This window comes from Suncus etruscus, chromosome 3 (genome assembly GCF_024139225.1).
Source record: "Suncus etruscus isolate mSunEtr1 chromosome 3, mSunEtr1.pri.cur, whole genome shotgun sequence".
NCBI classification, from domain to species: Eukaryota; Metazoa; Chordata; class Mammalia; order Eulipotyphla; family Soricidae; genus Suncus; species Suncus etruscus.
The window spans coordinates 11166488-11192151 of NC_064850.1; the positions used below are offsets into that span (position 1 = coordinate 11166488).

Below are 25664 nucleotides of genomic sequence, written 5' to 3' on the forward strand. Positions count from 1 at the left end.
TTTTCAAATATATTTTCGTATCATTGTTATTGTTATTTTATTCACCATATTCATATAGGAAATATCCGTAGGAAAAGAAATCATAAGATTCAAGTACATTACTGGACTCTGTAGACATTACAGTTATCTTAGTTCAGTTATCTTAGTTCATCATCAAATTGTGTGATATATAACCAAAATGTCTTATAGGTTGCTGCTATTCAGGTTTGTAAGCTTGCCAAAACAATCTTCATTTCAATATAGAGTTTACCCTTTCCAGCAATGTTACTATTGAGAAACAATAATTCTTGTTCTAAGAATCATTTGAGACATCAGTTCATTCCTTAACTTTCAGCTGCCATTCCTCCTCCTCAATTACATCCAAATTTATCCTTTATTCTTTGAGAAGTTTTGAGAACATTGGTTTGGCTACTGTGCTGTTCCAGATTGTCATCAGTAAGACTACCTAAGCAAGTACTTCTTGTTCAGTACATTTCCACTTATAAGGTAGGATTATGTAAGTGTAGAACTCACATGTAATCAAACAGTATAAAGTATAAAACTGCATTAGCTGTAAAATATTACATGGCAAGATAAAGTAAATGATTTATCTGTCCCATTAAATTCATATGTATTTGATATGAAGGTTTAAAGGAATATATTCTTCTTAGAAATCATCGCTATTGGACTGGAAAGACAGTAAAGTGGATAGGGCATTTGCCTTGCATATGACTGATTGACATTCAAGCCCTGGCATCCTCTGTGGTCCCCAAGCACTGCTAGAAGTAATTCCTGAGTGCAGAGCCCAGAATAACCTCTGAGCGTTGCCAGCTGTGTCCTCCCCAAAATAAATAAATAAATAATCCCTATACTAAGTCCACAATTATGAACATTATTAAGTGTAGTAAAATAAAGTTAGGAGATGTGGAGGAAAGATTTAAAGAAATGAAGAAGAAAATGCAGTCAAATTAGTAATTCATATACTTTGAAGACACTTAAACTACCTTTCATACTTTCATCCCCTGCCATTTCAAAAAACAAACGTATTAATTGCCACTATATTCTTCTATAAAGCTGTGCTCTGAAAATGAAAGTAAATTATCTTATTACAATATCTGCTGGGTAACCAAGCTTAGTTCATAATGCTATTAAGACTAGGCTGTATCTCCCAGCGCTACTGATAGCAGTCTGAGTTAGCAGCTGTGTGCAGGGCCTTACCAGCCTATGATCCCTATGCTATCGATCTCTCTCGCTAGCAAACATAATAGTTCTTAATGTTTTTTTGTGTATGCGTGTCTCAGACAGTTCAACCTGAACATGTATAGATTCTGTCCTTGTCTACTTTTGCTGCAGCCCCACCGAAGTACACTCATCTCTTCTGCCTAGAGAAATGATCGTTTACTAGTCCCGACCAATTTCCACTTATTGAAAGAGCTTCTTTTCTGTGCTGGTCATTAATACATTCTACTTTAAATTCCTAGAGGAATAAGGATAAAGTCCAATTCAGAGATCCCACTAATAGAACAGTGATCCATTGCCCTTCTGCCTGACTATAGAGTCATTTCTTTGGATCCTTTGGATGTTAGTAAATATGCAGACATTAAGCAATTCAGCTCATTGATTTTTCTTTTTTCTTTTTTTCCTTTTTTTTTTGGCTTGTCAGAACAGCAGCCTTTCAAAAAGATAGTAATGCATTCATGTTGGAATTACTGCTATAATTAATTCTTTGTTGATAGAAAGATGTTTTTAGTACTCCATTCAGGTGGATATTATATCCATAAAGATTCTTAAATGGCTCGAAAGTTGGCCAGAGGGAAAAGAGTCTCCTTGCTCTTGAGTAACTACCTACCTTCCTGCAAATTACCTTCCCCTTTAAAACCTTTTTTTTTTCTTTTGCCAGTAGCCAAAACCTGGGTTAAAGTTTATTCTGTCTTTCAGTCAGAAGGATGTTCTCAATTACTCTCTAGTAGTAAGCCATAATTTTCTCCAAATAGAAAATTTTTGATCAAAAATTTAAACTGTTGTTATTGCTGGATCACTGCCTAAATCTGCATTCCACACAGGGCTTTTGTGTAGCAAATGAGTGACCTGCTAAACTGAGGAAATTTACTGTTTTCCCATTTAACATGCCCAATATTTTTGATAGAAGACAGGATTTATATTCTTTCCATTTTACAGTTCATGTAAGGAAAAACTCCCCCAAAATCAAAAGCAGTATATCCATAATGATTCAGGTATAGGATATTTATGAATTCACATAAAACTTACTGTCCAAACATTCCAGCTTTCATCCAAACTCATTTTAATTCCATCAAGCTATTGCATTCTAAGATTATTTCAGTTCCAGTATTAGAACTTCAGTGGGATTGAGAATAACTATATATGGGGACTCAAATGTCAAGAGTCTCAGAAAAGTCTCTTTATCTCCTTATTATATAATAAAAAGTGTTATAGTCTAGATTAATAATGTTAGTGTTTTACTTATGATATGAAGTTACATAGCTAATAGTTAGTATTTTTATGATGTACAGTTATTGCAGTATCCCAAAAATGCATCTTTATAATATGTGTGAATGGTCTTGAATATCTTGATTGGACCAAACTATTGAGTATCCAAAATCCTTTGTCAGTCTTTACCTTAATTAGAATGATGGAACCATCAGTTAAGGCAATTCAAAGTAAGATTTCTTTGTTGCTTATTGTTTAGTTGAGGTATAGGGAGAAGAATGGACCCACAGCTAGTAGTGCACCATTTATTTATCCAAATTCTCATAATTCGGATAAGGAACATAGCCTCCCTTCCACTTTCTAAACCATATAGTTCAGTATATTAGGATCTTCATATTGAATCCTACTCTTGAAATCCAGTTGTGAAGAGTTTGGAGCAAATCTATTAGTTGAATATATTTATGGAATATCCACAGATTTTCTTTATTTCTGACACCAGTTACAAATTTGGGTACCTCTAAATCCTCAGTTTTAAAAATGTACAAGAAACTTTTTTATTGAAACCATTGTGACTTACAAAAACCTTCATTGATGGGTTTTAGACATGCAATCAGGACTAAGTCCACCAGCAATATCTATCTCCTTCCACCATATTCCCAGAGTGTATCCTGTACTACCACCCTTTGCCCTCCAGTCTGCCAGTAGAATAGACCCATTTAATGTTTAGATTGTTAAAGTTTGGGTCTCTTGATTCAGTTGTTGCCTTTGGCTTATATATTTAGTTCTGTCCTTTCTTAGTACTACCAAGTCACCTGAGACCGCTTAGCCCCGAGCCCCCATCCTTTCATATTTATGTTTATCCTCTTCCACTCAGTTTCTATCCTTCTCCTCACTATGAGGCCAAGGATGTTCAAGACAATTCCCATTAAGACCATTGCATTTCTTTATAGAGTTATTCAAAATACCACATATAAGTGATATTCCGTATTTGTCCTTCTACAAAACTTACTAAAATATATTATACATATGGCTATGATGTAGTACAGAAAAATATTATAGATTGAAATCAGTCAAGAATCTGACAGGCATTATTTAAAAGTACCAAATGAGATTTCTGGTCAACTCTCAGATGGAGTCATAGAACATCATTACCTCTCTCTTGACTATAACTTGCTATAACCATATTGTGATGTTGACATACTCACCTTAGAATTTAGGGTACAGAATTTTTATTAGGACTTATACTAGAGACTTGACTGATTTTCAGTTTCAGCTTCCCAGAAACTAGTTCCTATAGTTTCCTATTTCTTCTGGATATAAAACAATTGGTTTCCTAAAATCATTATTGAAACAGCAATAATAAAAAAAAAAAAAACCTCACAGTTTGATTAGCCAACGTCCAGAACCCCCAGAAATCAAAATCACTCAATCCAGGCTTAATTTTTCAGAGAACTAAATGGCTTCCCCAAGTTCTAGGTCCATCTGACTGATCAAAGTTAAACTCTGTAAACTCTGTATTCATTATCAGTAACGTGATTGAGCTTTGCAAAGAGAGCTCAAAAGATTAGGCACACTTTCAGTTAGTCCAGATCCATCATAATTTTAAAATACTTGTATACATCTTAGATTTTAAGCAAAATTATCCTAAATGTAAAAAAGATTTGTGCAAAAGACAATGCCCAGAAATTTTATCCTATTCTCTTTTGTATGTGTGTGTCTCTTTTTTTGAGCTAGGGTGGAGGGACATGTTCACCATACCAGCAGAGCTGGGAACTATTCTTGGCTGGTGCTTGGGGGACTGACTAGTTAGTGTTTGGGTTTCAAACCCATGGCTTTGACATGCAAAACAAGCACTCCAGCTCTTTGGGTCTTTTCTTAGCCCTTCACTTACAATTTTTTGATAATATGTTATTAAATAGTGAGCACCTAGGCATAAAATAGTATTGACCTTTATGTAGTGATATCCACAAATTATATGTCTGCATATATTTTTGATATTTTACAGTGTTGCCTAGATGTACTTTTGCATAATTCAGAATTTTAACTCTCTATATAAAATAGTTCAGGTATTAGTCGTTTCTTAGTTGTAGCAATCTGTTTCAACTAGAAAATTGAAAAAATGGAGCTTATCTATCTCCTAATTTATGCTTAAACACCAAAGTTGTGTAGTCATTTTACTGTAGGGGGCCTTAAAGATAGTACAGTGATTAGGATTTTTGATTTGCTTGTGGCCGACATGGGTTTAATCCCCAGGACTCCACATGGTCCTCCAGCAGTGATCCCTGAGTGCAAAGCTAGGAATAAGCCATGAGTAATGTGTATTTGGTTCAAATCTTTGGAGTTCAGAGAAATAGTACAGCAAGTAAGGTAGTGCTTGCTTTGCACATTGCTGACTGAGGTTTGAGGTCTGGCATCTTTACCTCCTGGGGAATTACTGAATTCAGAACCAGGGGTAAACCATGAGTATTACAAGGTGTGACACCCCCCCAAAAATAAAACAATTTTTTTAATTGTACTGTGATTTACTGCTATTTGGATGAATCTATAGAGTATTATAATTCTCTGTAAAGTATTATGCTTAGTTTACCAGCAAATACTTAAAGGCAACAAAAAATCATCTTCATAGGAAGCATATCAGTGTAGGGGGCATAAAACAGATCACAATGGGACAGTGGTGGAACAAAACTGACACTCTGGGGGACTGTATTGGAATTTTTTTTTGTTTTGTTTTGTTTTTTTGCATGAAACATTGTAATTTTCAGTATTGTAAATCATGATGCCTAAAATAAAGTGCTTTTTAGAGTATTGCATAGTCCTTATAAAAACTATGGCTCTTAACATACATAGAATATTGTTATATAAGCCATGCTTGTTATTTAACATTATAAAGACAATGATTTAGCTGTGATTTAAACTTAAATTGATGGAAATTCAGATACAAAATAACAAATAAATCTGACTACCTGTTTTTTATACCTGTAAAAGTGCTTCTTTTTTTTTTTTTTTCCTTTTGCATACAGGAATGCTTTCAGTTCATTCTGCCAGCTCTACCTCATGCCATTGACCTTTTACGTGATGCCATTGTAAAAGTAAAGGAAGTACATAATGAACTTGAAGATTTACCTTCCCCTCCACCACCTCTCTCCCCTCCTCCCACAACTAGTCCCCACAAACAGACAGAAGACAAAGGGGTTCAATGTGAAGAAGAGGAAGAAGAGAAGAAAGACAGTGGTGTTGCTTCAACAGAAGACAGTTCCTCATCACATATAACTGCAGCAGCTATTGCTGCCAAGGTAAGCCTGCTGAAAGAGATCCAAAGATCTAAAGGACCCAAAGGTAAATGTACTGATTTCATCTCTGTTACCATCCTACTTTTCCTTAAGTTTAATACTTCTTTAGAGTATTCTTAAAATAGAAGTGTAATATTTTTGACTCGCCACACATATATTCCCTCCCATAATCTAGAATCCCTTAAGGCATTAAAGTTTATTCTATGTTCTGAAGCATTAGAAATGATTGCTATTACCTATTGGAATAATAGCAGCAGTGATAAACAGTGACATGTCATTGGACATACTAAAACACATTGTTCACATATTCAAAGCATCAAATTCTTAAAGGAATAATAAGCTGAAGATTATAGATCTTAGATGATTCAAAAATGTAATCTAGACAGATTAATAAATTTTTATAGGTAAAGGCTTTTTCAGCTATTAATACTGATTGAATTATTACCTGACATAGATTACCCTCCTAGAACAAAGGTAAATGGATATATTTATTTTTAAGTTAATAAAACAATACGTATTCAGATAGTATATAAGAAATTCTCATTGAAAAATTCTTTAAATAAACTACCATGTAGAGTAAATTTAACCACTTGAATGTCACAAAATATGATTTACATTTTTATCAATACCTATTACAATCAATCCACTGTTTTAAGATCTTTGTAAAGCAACGTATCCCTTCTGAAAATAATGAGTATTCACTGGTTTTATGCATAATGATAAAAATCTAAGTGCTGTATGAAGTAATTCCTAAAGTTTTAGAGCTTTCCAGTTATTTGAGCCAGGTATAAAGAGGGATTTTTTTTAATATAAATTAAAGATTAGAAAGGACCATATAACTGCTTTTGAATCTCCATTTGAAGAGTTAATAGGTTTTTCTCTTTTTGAGGACTGTTAATTCTGTCTCCAGATGTGATGCGTTCAACTCTTACTTATGACCAATAAGTACTTAAGTTATGTGTGTGTGGGTTTTTTGTCTTATTAAAATGAATGGTAAAATACATTTTTTTTATCATTGTGTCTACTTTTTCTTTTACTCAAGTGTTTTTTTTTTAAGTAGAGAGCATTTGAAATCTAAGCTAATTCTTGTTAATTCTACATTTGGATATTTTTGACATTTCATTGTTCCATTTGTTTGTACCTTTTTTCTTCCCAGTTATTTTGCTTCTCTAGTTTTATGTTCTCCTGTCACTGTATTCATAGTTGTTATGTGTTGTGCATTAGAAGCATCCATTCTACACCAGTCCTGCTGTTATCATGGCACATGGTGAGCAGCCCATCCCTGGTGTCATCAATTATTTCCATCATGCATCAGGCAGTACAGATGAACGGGTAAGACAAGAGGCTTTTGTATTCACAGTTTGCAGACATGTACCTTACCTCTGTCACTGGAGGTAGGCTATAGCATACTATGGAAGATTTGTTTGATTTTAGTAGAGTTTCTTCTGTAATTGAAGTACTCTATCATTAAGCTTCTGTTGCATGTTATAGTATACTTACATTTTACATGACTTCCAAGATGTTCATTGCTCAGAAGTTATATTTTCCTTTAGTTTCTTTATCATTTAAGCCTTTAGATAAATTAACTGGCTTTCTGTATCTCTTATAAAGATCTTTTTAAATTTTAAGATCTAAAAATACTAGTCAAGTTAATATTTAATTTACATTAACCTTGCTTTTTTTCTTCATGATTTCGCTTCTCTTTTTCTTTGCTACGTTCTCATTTCATTCATTTAGAATTTTGAGTCAATATAAATGCTGAGATGATTTTCAGATAGAATTTATTTTTGTTTGTTTTTAATTTTTTTTCAGACAGAAATTTTAAGGATGCTTATTAATTCTTTTAGTCTCTGGCTTAACAATAGTATGCCAAAAAATGGCCAGGTTAAGAAAAATTAAACTGACATGTATAATCTGTCTAAGCAACAATAACTTAAATTATAGTTCTGATATATCTAAATTTGAAAAATATATCAATCATTACTGAGAGGACTTAATAATTGTAAAATTATGCTGTAGTTTCTTAGAACATACACTACCAAAAATCTTTAACCCTTATATTCAACAAGCATTGTCTGGTTGTGAATGAAATCGGTCAAGTCAAAGACCAAACAAGGTGTTTAAATATTGATTATTAAAATTTTTAATGAATTCATTTGACATCTTATGTGAATTTTCCAGATATTTGTTTTAAATGTAAAAAATTACAAAATGTACCAGTCTTAAGTAAAATGTTCTTTGTTTAAATTTCATCTTACATAAAAATTACAACTTTAATAATCATTCTGGATTTTAAACTAAAGAGTATGTGGAAGTTTTATATTTGTTACTAAGTTTTAATTGTCATACTCTGAGTTTTATATTATCACAGTAAAAATGATTATAATTTTTCTGTTTGTTAATTTGCTCAAGGTTTACAAATGTTATCCCATTCTAGATACATAGTAGAGAAATAATAGCATACAGTGGGTTCCTTCAATTACTTGTATTGAATTCTCTGGGAGAAGTGGTTGAGAAGTGTTGAAGTAATATTCTTATATGACAACATTCAGGAATTTCCCAGATGCTATTTTGTAAATGGCATTATTAGTCTTTGGGAAAAAATGCTTGGTTTTATAAGTAAATTTATGCTTTTGTTTCTTTTGGCAAATGCTAGAGTTACATATCAAAGAGTAAATGTTCTTCAGACCTAGCTTTTCATGGAAAAGATTGTATAAGAAAAGGAGATAGCAGAACTAATGAAAAGAAGATATATTAACTCTATGAATACTTATTTGGCACTAATTTGTTATTGAACCTCATCAGCAGTTTTTATCCTGGTCTGTTGTGTTTCTGATTTCTACAGTCATTTGGGATATTTGTATATCAGCTGAAAGCTTTGTCATAACAGGTTTTATAACTTAAGAGTAATGTTTAATTTTTAAGGGAGAGTAAGATGTTTTGCTTATTGAATTAAAGAGAATCTCTTCAACCAGAGGGAAAAAATCATCAGTTCCTTCTGCTTGTAAGATAAAAGCATAGGAAGCAATATGAAATAAACAACCTAAAATCAGGGTAACTACTTAATGTTATGATAACATTAGTATTTATGGTAAACACTCAAGATTTAAAGTTCAGTTTTTTGGTTGTCTCAGGTGGTCTCCAGTGCATTATTGGTAGATATAAAAAAGGACAGAAATAAATACCCAAGCCAAGTCAACAACAATGGAATCAAGAAACTCAAACTATAATAATCTAAACTTAAAATGGGCCTGTTACACTAGCAGGCCAGGGGCCTAAGGGTGATGGTATTGGATGCAAGCTGGGAACGTTGACGGAAGGAGGTCAACACTGGTGGTGGGAGTAACCCTAATGTGCTGTAACTGTATGCCTGAAATGCAACTATGAAGGACTGGTAATTCACAGTGGTTTCAATAAGAATTAAAAAAAAAATAAAGTTTAGTTTTTTTATCTGTAACCCTGTATCTCGTGAAAGGTTATGTTTTATAGCAAATGAGATAATATGTATAAGGATAAATACTTAGTTTGTAAATTAAGCCCTGGTGACAGTGTGCTTAGTGTTCAAAATACAACTATAAATAGTTACAATACATAAAGAATTCACAGTTTAAAAAAACAGCTGTTTTTTTTATTATTCCTTTACTTCTCTAACTCACCCATTGATGTTAAAAAAAAAATAACCATCTTGATATTGTCCTTTGAAAAAGATGAAAGGTTTTCATTGTTTGGGGATTGGTTTGGGGGTCCATGCTCAGTGTGTTCCGGGATTACTCCTGGCTCTGTGCTCTAGAATCCCTCCTGACAGGCTCAGGGAACCATATAGGATAAAGCAAAGATCCTATTCACTATAGTCTTGTTCCAACCATTCACAATGTTCTCTTTACTGGAATATGTAAGTAATTATAATTATAATAAATTAAGAAATCCTGAGACAAATTTGGTAATAGAATTCTATAGGAAATTTTATCTCACTGGGAGAAAGTATTATTTATTATTAATTTTTTTGAGATATCCAATATTCATGTTCCCAAAGCTTCATTGGATGGGGGAAAAAACCTACTGCTGCCTTATGAAGAAAAATATTTGCTGGGGCTAGAGCATTAGCACATAGGGTGCCATTCGCATTAGCGAATAGGATGTGTGCCTTGCATGCGGCCACCCAGGTTCTATCCCAACATCCCATATTTTCTCCCAAGTCTGCCAGGAGTAATTTCTAAGTGCAGAGTCAGGAGTAATTCCTGAGTGCTTCTGGGTGTGCTCCTCCAAACCCCTCCTTAATAAAAAAAAAAATAAAGAAAGAAAAATACTTGCTGTTTTCTCTTGATTAAGGACAAAGATAAAATAACACATCGAAACCATATAAAGATAATCATATTGATTTCTGGTGCATTTATTTTTATTTATTTTTGGTTTGGGGCCACACCCGGTGATGCACAAGGGTTACTTGCTCAAAAATTGCTCCTGGCTTGGGGGAACATATGGAATGCCAGGGGGATCAAAGCGCGATCCATCCTAGGTCAGCACATGCAAGGCAAACACCCTACCGTTTGTGCCACTGCTCTGACCTCACATTTATTTTTTTAATTTTTTATTTTTAATTATGAGAACAAAGATGCAAAGAAAGAGGACAAGGTAAAGTTACAGTGGAAGGACAATCACCCATAACATAATTCTCAGGAGCCCCCTTGCTGATATCTTAACTTTGAACTTTCAGCCAAAGAACATTAAGATAAATAAGACAGAATCCATGTACAATTACTTTGTCCCTCAAGTCCCCAGATTGTAACACATTATAATATTTCTTAACAGCACACAAGGCAATCTAAAGCCATAAAACTTACGTAACTTCTTAAACATTACACGCATAGTATTTTTCTACATTTCCATGTACATGCATATTAGCTTAAGTTAACCTCAAATTTTAAGTGGTTTTTTTTTAAGGATTAGAGTCAAAGGAGCACAGTAAAAATGGTGTTAGAGTGGCGATTGTTGTTTGCATAGGCCCACCAAAATATGAGGGACATGGAAAGGAATAACCTTGGCCTAAATACAAAGAGACCTGACCCCTGAAGTTTCCTGGCACAAGACCAACTCTAGGCTCCAGGCAAGCTAGATCGGCCAATCCAAGACATTGTCTGTAGTGCCAACACACTTTTACTTTTCACACAGTCTCTGTTGTTGGTATCATGTTTCTGTCCTGGAATCTGCATATCCTACATTGAAGTAAGGATGAGGAGTGTCCTCTCACATTTATTTTTAATTTAAGAAAGAAATATGAAGTATCAGTCACCTGTCACTTGCAGATTTATATAGAAATAAATAACTATTACAGAAGACCAAAGACTGAAATTTTGGTCAGAAGTTGAGAAACGTGCTCTCTGGATTCATGTGTCTCCTGAGCACATGTGTTGGTCTGAGTCCCTTTCTGAAAGCTGTACTTCCTACCTGTGGAGAAATCTGAGTTCTCTATTAACTATTTTTCTCTCTCTCTTATCCTCGTCCTCCTCTTTATCAGAATTTCTCAATAAAACCTATTTTTACTTAAAAAGAAAAGTTGAACAGTTGACCATCAAGGGTGACTCCTGAGTACAGACCCAGGAGTTGCCCCTGAACCTGAACATGCTGGCATGGCTCAAACCCTCTCCTCGAAAAAAGTTGAAAAATAGGATATACTATCATATGCACATATTATAATGCATGTACAGTTGTTTGTTTTTATTCATAAGGATTTTGATATATTAATGTAATAATTTTGAGTACAAACACCTTTATAAACATTTGTGTCTGTTACCATTATATACAATTTCACTTACTTATGGAATTGAAATGCAAAAAGATTAAGGGCATAACGATGTGGTGAGTTAAACTGCTATTAGAGTCCATACAGTCTAGCTCCTGTCAACACTCTTCACTACTCTGGAATCGCATCAACCAGTAAACAAAGTAAAGAATCCACCAATACTCTGGGATGACCAGTTATAAATTTTCTCAAAAAATTAGATTTGCGATGCCCAGAGATATGACTCATTTGTTGAGCTCTTGTCTTGCATTTGTGAAGCCACTAATTAAATTCCCAATATCACCAGTATTATCTCTGAGTATTATCCTCAAACTGCCAGTGTAATGTCCATCATAAGTGTGTGACTTTGATGCACTATAAACCTATGTACAACCCCAGCATTCAGACATCGAAGCAATAACAAAAACAGTAAAAGGGAAGGGGGATTTTGGGAGTGGAATTTGAGGCATTGATTTGAAATACTGGAAATACAGCATGAGAATTATAAACTACAATGTTTACACTAGTTTAATGATCTAAGCAACAAGGATCTGAACTTTAAGAACCAGTTAGAAATGTATTTAAATAGGGCCCAGAGAGATAGCACAGTGCTGTTTGCTTTGCAAGCAGCCTATCCAGGACCTAAGTGGTTGGTTTGAATCCCGGTGTCCCATATGGTCCTCTGTGCCTGCCAGGAGCTATTTCTGAGTAGACAGCCAGGAGTAACCCTTGAGCACCACCGGGTGTGGCCCAAAAACCCCCCAAAAAATGTATTTAAATAAATTCATGAGGGGCCAGAGATATAGCTTGGAGGTAGAGCATTTAACTTTGCATGCAGAAGGACAGTGGTTCGAATCCCGGCATCCCATATGGTCCCCCAAGCCTGCCAGGAGCGATTTCTGGGAATAGAGCTAGGAGTAAACCCTGAGCGCTGCCGGGTGTGACCCAAAAATCAAAAGTAAAGAAGTACATAAAACCAAATAATTTGGAGAATTAAATGTTATTAAATGTTAAAGGATAATTTTTGAAAGGTTGGTTCTGAACACATAAAAAATAAAATAAATAAAACATCAAAATTTGTATAAAAGATTTTATTTTAAAAAAATAGTAAGCTGTCACAACTATTTCAGAGGAGGGAGATAGAGGGCATTGGTGGTGGGAATGTTACACTGGTGAAGGGGGATGTTCTTTTTTATAACTAAAACTCAACTACAAACATGTTTGTAATCATGGTGCTTAAATAAAGATAATTAAAAAAATTGAAGACACATACATCTGTCAACAGTCACAAGGATTGTGATGGATTTTTAAGTAGAGAACAGTACCTACAGGACAATCTTATTAAGACAAAGATTTTTTGTAGACAAGAGTAATCTTTATTAGAATCAATTTTCTGTGACTTTTAGTTTTGTAAAATAGTGAAAGACAAAGAACAAATTAGAACATTTGGTCATCTATTTAATCTTTTTCCTGCCAACTTTATATGTGTGTACATATGTATATATATACATATATATATAATTTTTAGTTGAATCACTGTAGATGCACAGATACAAAGTCATTCATGGTTGAGTTTCAGTCATACAATATCCAACACCTATTCCTTATCCAGTGTACATTTCCTGCAACCAATGTCCCCAGTTTCTCTGCCTTCCTGATACCTGCCTCTATGGTAGACATAGCTCGCTCGCTCTCTCTCCTTCCTCTCCTTCTCGCCCTCCTTTTTTCCTTCTCTTTCTCCTGCCCTCCACCATCCTTTAGATACTGAGTTGCAATATTGTTGCTGAATGGATAACATGAATCATGCATATCACTTTATCCCCTTTTGAGTACTCAATTTTTGTCCAGTGATCATTTCCTCTGCTCTTTGTGGCAAGCTCCCAACCATGGACCAATCCTCCTGGTCCTCATCCAAAATAACTTTCTTCACCACTCCTTAATGATCCTATTGATCTCAGTCAGTGATTTTGAATACACACAAGAATGAATTGTCTCATTAATTTGGCTTTGATTATTGCTTTATGTGGAATAAGAGATTAAATCTATACACTTCTTGAGTTTACCTTTAAAATACTACTTAGGTACAAAATCAACTTTACTCTGGAAATTTTTGTAAGAAATGTCAGCTTGTACTTTTTTAAACATTTTTTTCATTATTTACACATTTTTTAATAAGTTGTGTTATACCTTGTTTTACCCAAAACAAAGATCATCCCTGTTTTCTTTTTATCTGTTTGTTTACAACTTGGTTTCACCCAAAACAAAGATCATTCCTGGTTCCTTTGGATATGTTTATTTACAACTTGGTTTTACCCCAAAACAGAGATTGTCTTGTATGTAACCTGGGCAGGATAGGCTCAGGATATCCTAGGCTATCTGCCCTTACTCTGTCCTTACTCCACCACTTGGCATGGTCTCTGTACTCAATTAAAACAACAGTTCTGGCAGGCAGCTGGCTCTATATTTAAGGTAGAAAATTGCCAGAATATACGTGTTTCACCCTCAGCCTGGTCTGGATTATTTCAAGAGCAACCCTGCATTAGACTTATATACGTGGGCTTGGAAATACAGCACGTGAAGTGGTTTTACAAAGACAATTTACAAAGTTGCTCATAATACAGTTATTTCTGGTATTCCATATTCCAACATCAATCTTACCACTAGTGTATCATTTCCTTCCCTCATTGCCTACCCCCAATCCTGTCCCCTTGACAGGCATGAAATAATTTACTTTATATTGCTTGTTATTACTAAATGAGAATGAAATTGTTGAAAAAATTCAGTAAATGAAAATTTATGAAAATCATTATATCTTACAATAGGCTCATTTAGTCATTGTCAGAAGGTTTACTAAGCTGTTTTGTTGGTAGTTGAGTATTCAGCATTACTGGCTTTGTTTGTTGACCTTTGGTAGCTTCTGTGCTCCTTTGACATCTAATTTGGTGTGTTCCTACTGGGGTGTCAGTATTGAGAACTTTAGATGTGTCCGTAGCTCTTCTGGAATCCTGGTCTGACATGGCAGCTGTTGTGGAACATCCCTATGGCAGCGACCAGGCTGCTGGAAACCAGAGGGGCAAAGAAAGGCTGCTCAGCCTCATTCCAAGAGTGAGATCTTGGCCCTAAAACCAGCATACCTGGAATCTTTTGTCAGTTGGATGTTTCCACAGATATCAGAGGAAATGTTGTGAAATTGAGAGGTAGACATGATGGTGTTGAGGGGTCTGGGCACAGATGCAAAGGCTTTGGCAGAGAAGGAAATTGGCCTGCCCAACTTCCTCAGTGTTTCCAGAGTTTTCCATTGTGAGACTAGTACACATAAATTTTTGCAGAATTGCTTAATTCTCTTTTGAGAATAAAATGAATCTACAGAGCTATCACATGAAGTGACTTGGTGACACCTGTAGGACATATCTGTGACTGCAGTTTCCAGAAGTTCAGAAGGGCAAAGAAGAGACTGACTGCTCACCTTCACTTTGAGAAGACCCAGAGGTCTCAACCCAATTATCAGCACACCTGTTTGAGAATGGAGATTTGTAGTTTGGGGTTTGCCATTATACCTGTGTTGCTCCTAGTGGTGCTAGAAACTGAACTTTGGGCTCTTGCTTGAAAATCATGTGCTCCTAGGTATTAAATTATGACCCCAACTACCATACTTCTTTTCTGAATTTAATTTAATTTTCCACTGAAATTTACAGTTATAATACGTTAAACCTAGTTGTCTATGTTTATTTTTTTCTATAGTAAAAACAAATTTTTGTAATTTCTAGAAGCTTGCTGAGAAATTTCAAAATAGTTTTAAATTTAAGTCACCCTAATTTTTTTTCAAGACGTATTATAACTACTAAGATTTGTAAAGATTTGTAGAGAACCTTGAAACTCCCAGAATAATCATAGCAGTATTGAGAAAAAGAAAATAGGAGGCATTTTACAATAATCAAACTTTGTGTTTAGAGTCTTATACTAATGGAATAGAATTGACATCTCAGAGGTTAATCTTCATATAGAGAAAGTTAATTTATGATAAAGAGCTAGGTGCATTCAGTAAAACAAGAAAAGTTTCTTCAACAAATGGGACTGAGAAAATTGGTTAGTTGTATGCAAAAAATTGATCCAAGGTAAAGATATTGGGCTAGTGTCTATAAAATATATTAAGGACAAGAAGTATATGAAAAGATTATCAAATCATCGATTAAGAGTCAAACAGGGACTGGAGTGGTAATTCAGCAAATTCAAAGAGCTGGAGTGCTATTTTGCATGTCAAAGCCATGGGTTTGAAACCCAAACATTACCTAGTCAGTCCCCCAAGCACCACCCAAGAATAGTTCCCAGCTCTGCTGGTATTATATAACAAATTATAAATTTTGTTAAATTTTTGTTAATTTTCTTAGAAAATTAAAGAATTACTTTTATGTTCATCTATGGGTTTTAAGAAAAATGAAAGACATTCTTGCAATAATTTTCAGAGACAAAAGAGATGAGGGTTGGAAGATGCAGCTCACGACATGAAGCTCACCACAAAGAGTGATGAGTGCAGTTAGAGGAATAAGTGCATTGAGAACTATCCTAACAATGTGAATGAATGAGGGAAATAGTAAGCCTGTCTCAAGTACAAGTGTGGGGGGTGGGGAGGAGGGAGATTTGGGACCTTGGTGGTGGGAATGTTTCACTGGTGTAGGGGGTTGTTCTTTAAAAGACTGAAATCATACAACTACAATCATTTGTAATCACAATGTTTAGATTAAAAAAGACTACAAAAAATTATTTTATGTGACACAGTGATCCGACCTCACATAAAATACATATACCTCGCATAAAATTTTTTTGTCCCCCAATTCACAATACAGACCAGGCAAAGGGCCTGGGTTGAGGTGTATATGGGGTGCATTTACTGTACCTCCTCTTTCTATTTAGTCAGTATAAAGAACACAGCCTGTGGTAAGAATTGGGAGGCCTTATCTTTTTATATATATATAAATATATATAATATATAAATATATAATATATATTTTTATATATATAAATTTTTATTTATATATATATATATATAAATCTCCAAAATTTTCACAAAGGTTGGACCAGACGGTATTCCTACCAGCAGTGAATAAGAGTTCCTTTCTCTCCACATCCCCACCAGCACTGCTTGTTCTCATTCTTTCAGATGTGTGCTATATAATATATATTATATATAAAATATATTTTTGTTAATTTCTTAGAAAATTAAAGTTATTTTTATGTGATACAGTGATCCTACCTCACATAAAATACATATATCTCACATAAAAAATAAAAAATATATAAATATATATTTTTTCAGGGCCAGAGCTATTGCACACAAGGCAGGGTGCAGATTTTTCTTCTCTTTCTCCTCTCTGTCTCTCTCCTCACTCTCCCCCTCTCTCTGATCTCTTGCTCTCCTCTCTCCTCTCTCTCTTTCTCTTCTCCCTCTCACTTTCTTTCCCCTCTTCCCCTTCTAGACACTGTGGTTTGCAATATTGTTACTGAAGGGGTATCACTTTACCTTCTTTCAGCACCCAGTTCTTGTCCAGAGTGATCATTTCCAACTACCATTGTCATGGTGGTTTCTTCTCTGCCCTAAAATTCAGTTTTACACACAACTCAAGAAGCTAATAGATGAAGCAGTCATTCAGTATCCTATTTTTAACTCTCACATGCAGACAATTAGTTGTGCATTAATTCAGTCACCAGTAGAATATTTTTAGGCCATTTCACATACTGCCAGACACATTGGATTTAATTAATTAGCTAACACATATTTCTCTTTGCCCATCAGAACTCAATTTGTCTTTCTCATCTACAAGAATTTTGTGAATGATTTGTCAAGTATTTCACTAAATTCATGATACCCTAGATTGATACATGAGTTCTGTAGTAAAATTTTCCCAACACATAATCATAGCCTCTGGGAAGGTACATGTTGGATGTTTTTTCTTTTTTTTTCTTTTTTTTTTTTTTTGGTTTTTGGGCCACACCCTGTGACGCTCAGGGGTTACTCCTGGCTATGCGCTCAGAAGTTGCTCCTGGCTTCTTGGGGGACCATATGGGACGCCGGGGGATCGAACCGCGGTCCGTCCTAGGCTAGCGCAGGCAAGGCAGGCACCTTACCTCCAGCGCCACCGCCCGGCCCCATTTTTTTTTGGGGGGGGGCCACACCCGGTGACGCTCAGGGGTTACTCCTGGCTATGTGCTCAGAAGTTGCTCCTGGCTTGGGGGACCATATGGGACGCCGGGGGATCGAACTGTGGTCCGTCCAAGGCTAGTGCAGGCAAGGCAGGCACCTTACCTCTTGCGCCACCGCCCTGCCCCGCATGTTTTTTCAAAGAATCATAAGTATTCATAGGTAATAACATTTTCTTTTTTTTTTTTTGTTTCGAATTGGGTGTTAGTTTTGCCCATTTTATTCGTCACTGCATAGGTAATAACATTTTCTTATAGTTCAGATTCTATACTATGCAGGAATATTTACTAAGATTTTTCAAAAAGCACAGTCTAACTTACAGGTCTCCAAATGGAAATACATACTGGAGCTAAGCTGGAAAAGGATTTTAAAAAAACCTTCCTGTGACCAAGATCATAGCTAATGAAGTAATTGGTACTCCTGCCTACATAACTATAGTGGGAGGCTTACTCTAGTTGATATAAATGTGTTCGCTTGTTAGCACAGTTTAAATCCAGATAATAACTGCATTTTAGAATTCTTAGGAAAAGAAAGATCTTTATAGGCTCCTCCACTAACAAATGCATAGTCTTCCAAGCACTTTCAGGGGTGACCCATAGAAAAAAATTACAAAATTTTATGTAATTTATTGGCATTATTAATTTTTCAAAAGACTTAAGAGTTTCTTTGACTTTGTGTTGTGATTTTAATAATAAACCCTTCCATTCTTTAAAAAGTATTTTCTAGGCAAATTATCTCTAGGACAGAAAAGCAAGATAGAACAAGCACAATTCTTAAGAAAATATGTATCCCAGTTAATTTTCCTCAATAATGAAAATTTTGCAGCTGAAATTATACTGAATAACTTGCAGAAGATTCAAGAGTAACTAAGACCAATTGTTTTTCCTGTATTTTCAGTTCCAAAAAATAAGATTAATTTCTGAAAAATATAAATGTTACTTCTCTTGGAAGTGGTTTGGCAATTTTTCCTTTTCATTCATACTAACACTGCTTATTCAGAGGTTGTCCCACCACTACCCAGTACCTTTGAAGAGGAGAATGAGGGCACACGAGCAAAGAGCCTTATATCTACCATTGAAGTGTAGCCTCATTTATTGAATGTAGTGCTTCTTTAAGCACCTGAGATCAAAGGCATATCTAAGTCAGCATAAGTCTTCAATGTTCTAAAAAGATAAAAAGTCCAAGCATTTGGGGACCAAGTCCGTTTGTTTGTTCTCATAACTGCAAGTGAGCAACATAGACTTTGACTTGCATTCTGCTGGCTGATGGGCAATTTTCCAGCCAGATTCTTTTCCACTTAACTCTTTCTTTGGTCAAGGTTTCTAGCCAAAGCAGTTTTCCGCTCAATTCTTTCCTTGGTGCCTAAAATTACTTTAGGTAGATCTCCACAATTTTTTGGCAAGTCCTTTGATTAATCTCTTACTGATTTTTCTGTTACATTGACAAATGTCGGTTATCAGAATTTTACTCTTCACCTCATTATTTTATTTCTCTCCTCTTGACTCTTGTATAAGAACATCAAGGCTGAAAACCTGTCTTTTCTGGGATCTGAGAATAGTGATTAAGGTGCTTGCCTTGCTTGTAGGTGATGTGGGTTTGATTCCCTAGCACCTCATATCATCCTCCAACCCTGCAAGAAGTGAACCCTGAGCAAAGAGTCAGAAGTAAGCCCTGAATACTGTCAAATGTGGCCTAAAACTCACCCAAACAACAACAACAGCAACAAAAAAGAAAGCTGTCCTTTATGCTTAAACTACTTTTTTCTGAAGTATTACTTTATACCATTCATTCTATCTTTTCATTTCTCTCTTTCATTTATAGCTTTTATTTTCATTTCTATCTTTTCATTCTCATCTGTTGGCAGCTTCTGCTTTCTTATTAAGAAAATTACTAAGTATTAACTATTGTCTAAGATATTATGCTAAAACTATGAGAAAATCTATATCAAATAATAGAAGCTGAAGAGTCTAGGGATTTAGGCACTTGCTGTGCCTGACCCAACTCTGGTTCAATCCCAGGCACCACATAGGATCCCCATGCTCTGTCAGGAAAGATCCCTGAGATAGTCATGACTAAGCCCTGTGCACAAACAAGTGTGGCCCCAAAATGAAACAAGGTTCCCACCCCCAAAAAAGAGTAAAAGTAATAAGGACAAATGTTGTAGACCTAGCATAAAGAGGAGCTTTCAAGCACTACTGGTAGGAATATGAATTGTGGCATTATAATCATCCCCAATGTTTGTTGCAGTGTTATTTATAAGTCAAAATATGGAAGCAACCGAAATGCCTCTGTAGATGGAGGAATAAAAAAGTTATTTTAATCAATAGAATTCTATTTAGCTATAAGAGCAAAAAATGAGATTTTTGTCTTTTGCAACAAAATAGAAGGAGGTAAAGCGTATTCTGATAATTCTGTATTTAACTGTGGAGACACCAAGTTTTCCACAGAGCTGTATTCATTTTACATACTCAGCAATAGCAATGTGTGAGATTTCTAATTTCTTCCTCTTCTGTATGTGTTCCATACTTTCTTCATTCCTTTTATTCCTTATAAGATTTAGTTGTAAACTATACGGCACTGATTTTAAAGTTAAACAAAAAGAGAAAAGGTTAGATCTTCTAAAGTCTTTTCTGAGGATGAGCCTAGGATGAACATAATCAAAATTCCCAAAAAATGAAAGCTTTTTAAAGCCTTTATGCCAAAAAACACATTATAGTTATTTAGCCTGTGCATTTAAAATTATTATTTATACAATTGTAATATCATTTCCTATCATTAATTAGACTGTAGTGTCTAATATATTTGCTTTTAAGTCTTGATAAATATTCCCAGATTTAGATCCCTGAGGTCTGGAAGAATTCCCATATTAGAAAAATGGAGGCTAGTCCTTTCAATTTTGTCTTTCAGTAACCTGCTGGATTGTTAATACAATCCACCCTAGTTCTTAATAATGAGTTTTTGTTTTCTTCTGTTGCTAAGGATCTTTGTTTAGAATGTGGATTGTTTTTAAGGCTATTACTGAACTGTCTTGTGTAATATTCATTTTTTATGTTTTCCTTAACTGAGCATTTAACTGATTGCTGTAAACTTTTTATTATTACATTCTGATAAAAGTTTATTACCTCAATATTTTCTAGTTATTCACCTTTAGGCCCTGAGGAAGGATTGTTTTCTGTATGTTTTGTTTTATTTTAGGACCCCAATCAGTGGTGCTCTGAATGATAGATCATTCCTGGTAGGACTCAGGTGCCAGGGGTCAAACCAGGAATAGTCTTGTGCAAGGCTAGCACCCAGTTAGCTACATATTGCAGTAACATTAGGATGATAACTAAGTACTGGCAAATTAATTATCCATCATTGTGGATCCATTTATTTGCAATTTGATCATGTAGCCAAAATTTTTTCCTCCTATATTAAGTATACCTGTGCTAGAGAGTGAGACTTCGAAAAATTTCAGAGATATAATAGTAGAATCCACAGAAAGAAGTGAATCCTGAAAACAAAAACCATCTGAAAAACATATGTTACATAAGCCCTGGGAATGGGGCTTACAGACACTGAAGAACAGATTCTTATTTTTCTAAAAAAATTTTTTTAATTTAGGCACTGTGGTTTGTAATATTATTAATTGCGATGTTTTGTGTATGCATTTACTGTTACTACATTGCACTCACCACCAGGCCACCACTAATTCTAGGTTCCTCCACCTTCCCTACTTTCAAGATAGGTTTCTTTGTAGGCTGAAAGAAAGCTATTTATTTAATGAAGATAAAAATATTATCTCAAGAAGTGAAGGAAAACAATGAAGTTAAAGAAAGCAATGAACATGGAGCATTTTGTTCATAGTCATTTGTTGTGTTTCCATTTTAGAGATATTATGAACAGTGTTATTACAAACATTTTGTTCAGATACTATGATTCTCAAAGTAGTAGGCAGCCATAATACAGTGGGTGGGGTGCTTTCTTTGCAAGGTTCAATCTCTGGTACCCTTTATAGCTCACTGAACCCACTAGAAGTGATCCCTGAAAAGCAGAGCCAAGAGTAAACCCTGAGTTTTGCAAATGTGCCCCCCCCCAATTTTTTCAAAGTAATTAAATTATTCTATAACTCAAAAGAGAACCATTACCATTATCTCATAACTTACTTCTGCATAGTATCAACACTAATCTTTTTTCAAATCTAATATGTAATGATATCTTAGTATAAATTTTCCCTGATTATTAGAGTCAGCATCTTTAAACCATTTAAATGACTTTCTTCTGTAAAGTCCTTGTTAATTCTTTTGCCCAACTTTATCTCATTGAACTGTTCTTTTTCATTATTTAGTTTTTGTATATCTTCTGGACAATTTTTATGAGTTTTATGTAAGGTGAAAGTATTACTAATTCCTAGTTTGTCTTTATACTCACTTTGTCTTTTGAAGACTAAAATATTTTAATTCTAATTTAATATAAATATAAAAATGTAACTAGTGATGTATTTTAAATAATAGAATAAAATTATATTTGTCTTTACAGAAAGATGTATAGTATATACATATGTATGAATATGAATAGATATCTATTACAAATATATACAAATATATATAGGTGTTATGTAGGTAATGGGCATAGAATAGTTGCAAAATACAGTTCTATCATTATGAGATGAATTAAAGACTAGAGGTAGATGATCAAACTATTGCATTAAAAGTTATTACTGTGAATAAGAGATTATAAATATAATGTGAGACATAGACATTGGACTTTCCAGTCTGTAACCTTTGTATTAGATGTAAATGATAAAATTAGGCTATACTGCCATTATTTCTGAAAATATTGCAGTTTAAATACTCATACTAACAAATGCTTCCCTATTTTTTTTCAGAAGCTCCCTCTTTTTATTCTAATTATTAAATAAAACACAAAATTTCAAGCCCTGAAATAGTTGAATTATCATTGGTATTGATAATATCATCATGGATACTATATAAATGAGCTTCTATGGAAATAGCATTGTCATTTGTGAGAAAGGATGATTTCATATGATCAGGAACAATTTTAATCTAATTGTAATAAATTCTAATAAAGTCTAGCTTATTTTTATAGAGTAAAATTTGTGTTGAACAAATATTAATTGCTTAATTTTGGGGGAGGTTAGGCCATATGATGTATCTGGTAACCTCTCCTGGTTTTTTTTTGTTTTTTTTTTTTTTATTGTTTGTTGGTATTGGAGTGGTTGATACTTAATTTTTTTTTATTTTTTTATCATTTTAATTATTACAACAAAGATGCAAAGAAAGAGGACAGGGTAAAGTTACAGTGGAAGCCCAATCACCCATAAACAGGATTCTTAGTAGTCCCATCGATGATATCCCAGCCTTGAACTTTCAGCCAAAGAACATTAAGAAAAACAAAACTGAACCCATGTACAATACAATTACTTTGTCCCTCAAATCCCCAGTTGTAGTACATATTGTTTCTTAGCAGCACACCATATAATCTAAAGATATTAGACTTATGTAACTCTTTAAACATTGAGGGCAAAGTACATTTATCTAGTTCCATGCACATGCTTACTAGTTTAAGTTAACCTCAAAAGTTTTAATGGGTTGTTTTTCTTAAGGATTGGAGTCAAGAGAACATAGTAAAAAACGATATTAAAGTGGCATTTGTTTGCATAGGCCCACCAAAACATAAGGGACATGGAAAGACAAATTATGGTCTAAATACATGGAGACCCTACCCCTGAAGTTTCCTGGCACAGGACTGACTCTAGGCTCCAGGCAAACTAGTTTGTCCAATTCAAGTCATAGTCTGTAGTGGCAATACACCTCCATTCCTCACATAGTCTCTGTTGTTGGTATCATTCTTTTGTATTAAAGATCCTGGAGTCTGCATATCCCATATTGCAGTCAGGATGGTGCAGAGCATCCTCTCGTTTCACCTCACACTTAAGGGGCAATAGAGAGAACCATGTCCTGTAGAGCAGGTCATCGTTGTTGTCATGTCTTCTCACAGGTCATTGTTGTTGTCACGTCTTCTCAGTGTAAACGGAAGTGTCTTTTTAGGAGGTCGATGTCACACCCTTGGTAGTGTCTTTCCTGGTAGAGGACTGCTTCCAACTGTTGCTATAAAAGACCTTGGATGTTTCGTAGATAGCTTGCCTGGTTCCAGCGTGAATGGAGAATGCCCATTCATCTGAGGCCTGTGCCAGGTCATTATATCAATATTCAGGGTGTAAGGTACATTGTAATGAGATTTATTAGATAATAACTAATCTGTATGTATAGTGTTTTCCCATTTTAATGTGTCTATGCAAACAAGGATCAATGCCACGAAGCGTTATTGGTGCATCTGGAGGCAATAGGAACAAGACCAGCAATTTCCATGACATAGTTCAATCATAGGCATCAAACTGAGGGACAGTTCCACCACAATCCTTACTGAACAGCTTACAAAGAAAAGACAAGATGAAAAGTGGATAGAAACATCATGGTAGAAGAATATATAGAGAGTTACAGCAGTTAAAGAAAATAATCATAAAATATTCAAAAGATATATGTGTTCAATATGTGTTCGATTTGTGTCCTTCTAAATAGTTCTGGGATTTGTAAGATCTACTGTATGTCTTTGGTCAGAGATTAAAGCTGTGTGTTGCTGAAGTTAAGAAGGGTAAATCTGGGGTACTGATGGTTGGGAGGAGCATATGATCGCGCGGGGGCGCTAGCCCCCGAGCGGTTTCAAAATGTAGACTGGTATGAAATTGCCAGTGACAGCCTGTGTATAGCTGAGCAATTATCTGCCACCCCCCAGATCAAACGCCACCCCCTAATCCAACCTCTGGAGCCGGCCTGGGAGTGGGGAAAACCCAGGGTGCCCCATCAGCTCCTCCCAGAAACCCACCTGGAGATCCGGAGGAAAGGGGGAGGGGGGGTTCGGGTGACCCAGGTCCGGGCCCCCCACCCTAGGCCAGGCGAAAAGGCCGCTGGCACATGCGGAGGTCTGCCAGCTGCCCGCCCGTGCTGCTAAAAATCCTGCTCCAGGAAGGGAGAGAGACCCTCCCAAGCCCGAAGGACAGGGATTTAAGCCCAACCTAGGCCGGTCCCCAGACCTGGCCTGGGAGTGGGGAAAACCCAGGGTGCCCCATCAGCTCCTCCCAGAAACCCACCTGGAGATCCGGAGGAAAGGGGGAGAGGGGGTTCGGGTGACCCAGGTCCGGGCCCCCCACCCTAGGCCAGGCCAAAAGGCCGCTGGCACATGCGGAGGTCTGCCAGCTGCCCGCCCGTGCTGCTAAAAATCCTGCTCCAGGAAGGGAGAGTGACCCTCCCAAGCCCGAAGGACAGGGATTTAAGCCCAACCTAGGCTGGTCCCCAGACCCGGCCTGGGAGTGGGGAAAACCCAGGGTGCCCCATCAGCTCCTCCCAGAAACCCACCTGGAGATCCGGAGGAAAGGGGGAGAGGGGGTTCGGGTGACCCAGGTCCGGGCCCCCCACCCTAGGCCAGGCCAAAAGGCCGCTGGCACATGCGGAGGTCTGCCAGCTGCCCGCCCGTGCTGCTAAAAATCCTGCTCCAGGAAGGGAGAGAGACCCTCCCAAGCCCGAAGGACAGGGATTTAAGCCCAACCTAGGCCGGTCCCCAGACCCGGCCTGGGAGTGGGGAAAACCCAGGGTGCCCCATCAGCTCCTCCCAGAAACCCACCTGGAGATCCGGAGGAAAGGGGGAGAGGGGGTTCGGGTGACCCAGATCCGGGCCCCCCACCCTAGGCCAGGCCAAAAGGCCGCTGGCACATGCGGAGGTCTGCCAGCTGCCCGCCCGTGCTGCTAAAAATCCTACCTCTCCTGGTTTAATGCTTGTGTTTGCTTGGGACTATCAAGCAAACATTTTTATTTCTTCTCCTGTACACAAAACCTATAGTTTTCAGTTTGATATTACAAGATATATTATTCATATTATTAGCCCATTAGCACCTATTCAGAACATGATATGGATT

General features: G+C 36.0%; 1 protein-coding gene and 1 non-coding gene across 14 annotated transcripts in view; one reads left to right on the top strand and one right to left on the bottom strand.

The window, feature by feature from the left end:
• The window catches only part of GPHN (gephyrin), a 398145-nt gene that overhangs the window by 184950 nt on the left and 187531 nt on the right, over positions 1–25664 (top strand). For 10 of the 13 annotated variants that reach the window (XM_049770337.1, XM_049770340.1, XM_049770339.1 and 7 more), the window contains one exon: positions 5448–5720. In XM_049770337.1, coding sequence (XP_049626294.1) covers positions 5448–5720 — 273 coding nt within the window. Of the gene's footprint in view, positions 1–5447; positions 5721–6941; positions 7050–25664 lie in introns of all 13 variants that reach the window. The other 3 variants (XM_049770336.1, XM_049770338.1, XM_049770342.1) reach the window with 1 other exon arrangement.
• On the bottom strand, positions 16316–16448 carry LOC126005103 (small nucleolar RNA SNORA51). Its single transcript, XR_007494280.1, has one exon. It is a non-coding gene; the product is annotated as a small nucleolar RNA SNORA51 (small nucleolar RNA).